General features: G+C 40.6%; 1 protein-coding gene across 1 annotated transcript in view; it reads left to right on the forward strand.

Annotated features, from left to right (window-relative positions):
* Nucleotides 1-5,439: 5,439 nt before the first annotated feature.
* NT5DC1 (5'-nucleotidase domain containing 1) overlaps nt 5,440-5,640 on the forward strand; it is a 131,706-nt gene continuing 131,505 nt past the window's right edge. Inside the window, exon 1 of the mRNA XM_008637938.2 lies at nt 5,440-5,610. Within this exon, the coding sequence (XP_008636160.1) occupies nt 5,440-5,610 (171 nt within the window). The remainder of the gene's footprint in view (nt 5,611-5,640) is intronic.

The raw sequence follows: 5,640 nt of genomic DNA on the forward strand, positions 1-5,640 counted from the left end.
GATTTTCATTTCCTTCTTTCATGTTGCGTGGGAACAGCCTGAGGTAGATTACAAGATCTGAGAGATGATAAGGACAGTAAGAAGGATTTTGAGACTTTGAGCACCTAGTGGAATACTGTCTGTTTAACCTTTTGATGAACTATTGGGTTTAGTTTTGGGAAGCTTGTGTCTTTAGCAGCCTGAGTCTTGTTTCTATGCTGGTGAGACAGAATGTAAAGAAAATCGTACTGAGGTGCCAGATGCAATCAGATGTCCTAATCCCAGCAGGACACTATAAATTTTATGTGTGTAATTCCACTAAAAAGTTGACGTGTCCATATTTTGTACCATATAAAAAGGTTCCTAAACATCCCAATAAACAGTAAAACTTCTGAAATCGCTGGAATTTAATCAAATCTTAAATCCTGATCAATACTTAATGATATTCTTACAGCTTCCTCTACCTCGTAACAAGGTATCCTGCGTGCCACAGAGGGATGCCTTGAAGATTATTTAGCATTTTGCTCAACATTTAAAAGTCTACTGAAAAAATACTAAGTGCTAGAGACTGTTTTTCAAAGAAAATATATTCTTGACAGATTTCACTGTCTTGCAGAGACAAAGGTTATCCTTAAAATAAATTAGTGTTGCTAGATCTGTCTCCCAAAGTATCACTCTGTAATAAATCATAGCCCTACTTCTGTATATCCTGAGCTTATTCCTCTGATGGTTCCTAAACAAATATGTTTCCTTCCTAGTGTCCTAAACTTGAAATCAAGGAAGCAAATCCATCAATCCTGTTTAAATGCATGAAGAATCCCATTGAAGCACCATAGGATGGTTTAGGATGAGGATGCTGGGCTGTGAGGCAATCTTATACCTGTGCACTGAATAACTTCATGGGTTAAAAGCTAAACCAAATGCAACCCCGAGACTCATCTCTTAGCAGTGTGTTACAATAAAATATATTTAAAAACAAACAAACAAAAAAACCACCACCCAGCACTTTTTTGTTTGACTGATGTTACTTCAGAGTAATTTTCATTTGTTTTTAAAAAGAAACAGGGAAAAATCGAGAATGTTCTGACCTTACTTCTGCATAAGAGGGTGTTCCTTGTCTAAAATGAAAACTATCTGTATTTGTTCAAATTCTTATTTTCACGTATCACTATTGCATACTCTTCCATAGCAATATGAGGATCCCCTTCCTTTTTTTTAACTAAAAAGTCTTATAACCCTTGCCAAATATAGACAAAAGGCTACAACTGCGTAGTTGGGACAAAGCCGTACAGTCTTAGGACAGTAGGAAGTTTAGGGAAAGTGAAATAGACGAAGGTGCGGGTGATTCACAGCTAACTCAGAGAGATGCTCCAATGTATTGTACTGCTGCCCCCTTAAGGACAAAGAAAACGAGGAGCTGCAGTACTTGCCTTGCCCAGAGGCCTGCCACTTCTGCGTGACAGCTAGGATACATTTGAGGTATTTTGACACGGTTCTCACGTCTTTATGTATGTTACCGCACTCAGTTATGTTCCTTTTGTTCTCCACGGCATGTTGATACACTCTTGTGCTGCAAAACTACCCGGAGTTAGGAGCCTGTTCTGCATGGAAAGCCGGCATGATGAGGCACGATGGAAACCAAAATGCTCCTTTCCGTATTTCTAAAAGGCTTTGACACATCAAATCTCCCACTTCACACATGTTTCCTGCAGGTTACTAAACATTAGGGGGCTGAGGGCGTGTAGAAACCACTGCCCTCTCCTGCTGGCTCCATCAGTGTCTGTGTGCCAGGGGCTGAGGGCCGGAGAGGGAATGTCCCTCTGGGCAGCATTGTAGCCCCAGCTTGAGGGATCCTGCAGCCTCAGGTGTGCCACACCACATGCAATTCTATCTCCTACAGTTAGTTAGACTAGTTAGAAATTTCCCCTACTAGGACAGGATTTATCATTTTTCCAAATTTGCCAATTATCATGTATTTACAACATAAAAGCAATTACTGTGATGCATAAATTAATTGTGGGGAAACCTAAAATAAATTCCATTAGGAGCTGATAGCCCAACAGTTCAACTTCAGTTATGTGGACATCTCTGAGTGGCTCATGGTGCCATCAAACCTGAAGGACAGGGCTGAAAGAGTGCTGTTAGCACAACAAGGTACTTCAGTTTTTGCAGATGATTTTCATTAAAGGCAGCTCCTTTCTGAGAAAGTCCCTAGAATGGGATGTCAGTATATTTAAAGGATTCATCTGAAAGGAACAAACTGAGAGACAAAACACTTTTAAGACAAAAGAAAAAGATATATAATGTGGGGTATATGTGCTGAAAGTAGACTGACAAAACTTTCCTGTTACCAGGCTTGTGCTGCGAATACTGAAGATAAGGTGTTATTCTCATTTATCTTCTCTTTCTCCAGAACTGAAAACCAATTTTCTTCATCAGTATTTTCTCTATTTCTTGTTGCCAAACTTCTGATTTAATCTTCAGCTTCACATACCTGAAATTTAACTTACTGAATTTCTCACTGTGTGAAAATTTCTGTATTGTAAATTCTATGATAGCTTGTCATTGCTATCAATATAATTGTGCAGTATTCGCAAAATCTGGATGTTCAAGATTACATTTAGTTGGCAGTGAATACAGTGACCAGAGGGTTGGACTAGCTGATCTTCTAACCCAAACCATCCCATTATTCTATCAATGAATACATAATTTTCAATATCTGCTCAGATGTTTCAATACTTCAGTGTGTTAAGTTGCTTTTCTGGTGAGTTTTTGTATTAAATGTTTTATTGGCATAGCAAGAAAAGTTATACCTTTTAAATGCCATAACCTAAACCCTGTTTTGGAAGCTACGTGAATCCTTTTCAGGGGAAAAAATAAAAAAGTAACTGGAATAAGATAGCTGTACTGCTATAATCTGCAAGGCAGACAAACTTTATGTGAAAATAGCATGAAACACCAACTGTGGGTGAACTTTCGGACTTTCTGAAGTCAATCAAAATTGTGGCCATCAACTTCAGTGGGACAGGAATTTGCTCTGTATTTTCTGAAGTGAGCAACTTTAGAAAAGTAAATTATCTTGAGCTCTTAGTTCCCAGGCTGCTGCTTCATCTGGATAGTTATCATCCCTGTTGTGTGTGAGGTCCAGGATGCATCTTTTTGCATGCTCAGGTTTCACATGTTAATTTTTATGTATTTAGGCATATACGTATTTCTTTAACATATATCTAAAACACATGTATGTATCATTATGTATACATGATCTATGGTGTGTACATACATATAATGTATGGTTTGTGTATAATATGCAATGTATATATAATACATGGTATGCATATATATATATACAACATTAAAAAGTATATTAATGTCTATGGGAGATACTGAGAACTGTTGAAAGAAGCTGCTGTACAATGGGATTTGGTAAAATTATGTAATCCATTTCTGTCTTGCTCTGACACTTTAAATGCTCATCTTGTCCTACTACTAACATTTTTAAATTTTATTCCTAATTTTATGTATTTTCCTGTCTAGTCCACTTCCTAATCTGATACTAAACTTCTCTGTAGAATTTTTAAATGCATGTGACAGGTCATGAGATTAAATTCCTCTCATTCAGTGACTACGTGAATATAACAAACTGAATCTTAATATATTAAGTACATTTTATCTCTTTCAACTACTTAAATGTATTTTCAAAAGCATTTTGCTCTGTAATACCAAATTATCATTGAGTCATCCTGCAAAAATCAAATCATAATTTGATATAATCCAAATTTCTGCTGCACACTGCTGCTATGGTTCTGAACTCCAGCTAATCCACCTACAAAGCACAACACTTACAGCTGTTGCCAGGTAGGCAACACTGGAAAAGAAGGCTTGTATTAAATGTTTTTTAACAAATGCTCTCAATTCAAATACATTTTATAGTATTCCATTTATAGCCATACAAGAATTTTAAAAGAAAATATATTTATTCACAATATATTGAACTATAATTTTTCATATTTTTGAATCAAAGCAAAGTTTGGATGGTGTCATTGGTCTACTGAGAGAAAAGAACTGAAGAATTAGGAGGTCCTTCAAACAAGGATGTCAAGCCCAGTTGTTTTAGCATCCCGAGTCCAGCCTTAGCTGGACACTATTATTCAAGTTCAACCACAGAGAACAAGACTACCTCAATGCAACTCTCATCTGTGTGCTTTTCTCCAAATACAATACTTTCTTTCAGACAGCACTTCCTTTCTAATTGCACGATGGCATTATTTATTCAGCAGATACCTATTAAAAACTCATTTGTTTATGCATGTTATACTAAAACTGTCAATATACCAAAACTGTCAATAAATTAAAAGGTAGATAGTTACCTATGGAATTACCTATGGAATTTTGGTTCACAGCATAGTGTGGTCTACTGTACACAGTATACCCTGCAGGGACTTTGATGCATAGAAACATAAAATGGTTTGCGTTGGAAGTGACCTTAAAGATCATCTGGCTCCAACCCTCCTGCCATAAGCAGGGACACCTTCCACTAGGCAGGCTGCTCAGGGCCCCATCCAACCTGACCTTCAACACTTCATGGGATGAGGCATCCATAACTCTTTGGGCAACCTGCTCCAGTGCCTCATCACCCTCATAGGAAAGAATTCTTCCTTACATGTAATCCAAGCCTACCCACAGTTTAAAGCCCTTGTCCTATCACTACATGCTTCTGTAGAAAATCCCTCTACAGCTTTCCTATAAGCTCCTTTAGGTACTGTAAGGCTGCTGTAATGTTTCTCTGAAGCCTTCTCTTCTGCAGGCTGAACAACCCCAGCTCTCTCAGCCTGTCTCCATAGGAGACATGCTCTAGGTCCTCTGATTATCTTTGTGACCCTCCTCAGGACTCGCTCCAGCAGGTGCACACTCTTCTTATGTTGGAAGCCCCAGAGCTGGGCACAGCAAGAGCAGAGTAGAGGGGCAGAATCACCTCCCTCACTCTGCTACCCACACTTCTTTTGATGCATCCCAGGACACAGGTGGCTTTCTGGGATGCATGTACACATTGCTGGGTCATGTTGAGCTTCTCATCCACCAATACCCCTCAGGTCCTTCTCCTCAGGTCTGCTCTCTGTCCATTGTACTTGTGCTTGGGATCGCCCCAACCCAGGTGCAGGATCTTGCACTCGGCCTTGTTGAACTTCACGAGGTTTGCACAGTCCCACGTCTCAAGCTTGTCAAGGTCCCTCTGGATGACATCCCTTCTCTCCAGCGCGTCGACTGCACCACACAGCTTGGTATCATCGCAAACGTGCTGAGGGTGCATAATGAGGTAGTAAGTAGTGTTTGTCTACTTACATATGCTAATTGTCCCCTGTAGGGCCCTTGCGGTGTGGCACTGGCTGTCCTGTCACTAACCAAGGCTGACTCCTGTTCCCCGCCTGCTCTCTGCTCGCCAGGTCCCACCAAACACCCCCGATGACTCGCGTTTGCGGTCTGTCAGAGGAGCAGGAGCCCACCGTTCCCACGCCTGTTCCCAGGCACACACAGCCTCGGCGGGAAGCGCGTTTTTCGAATTCGAGCGCTTGGACACGCCTCCGGCCGTCCGCCCTGTGCCCGCCCCTCCATCCCCGGGCTGTCCGAAAGGCTGTGCCGCAGGGGAGGGCGGGCCCGCACGGC

The sequence above is a fragment of the Corvus brachyrhynchos genome, unplaced genomic scaffold (assembly GCF_000691975.1).
Source record: "Corvus brachyrhynchos isolate BGI_N302 unplaced genomic scaffold, ASM69197v1 scaffold14, whole genome shotgun sequence".
Lineage (NCBI taxonomy): Eukaryota > Metazoa > Chordata > Aves > Passeriformes > Corvidae > Corvus > Corvus brachyrhynchos.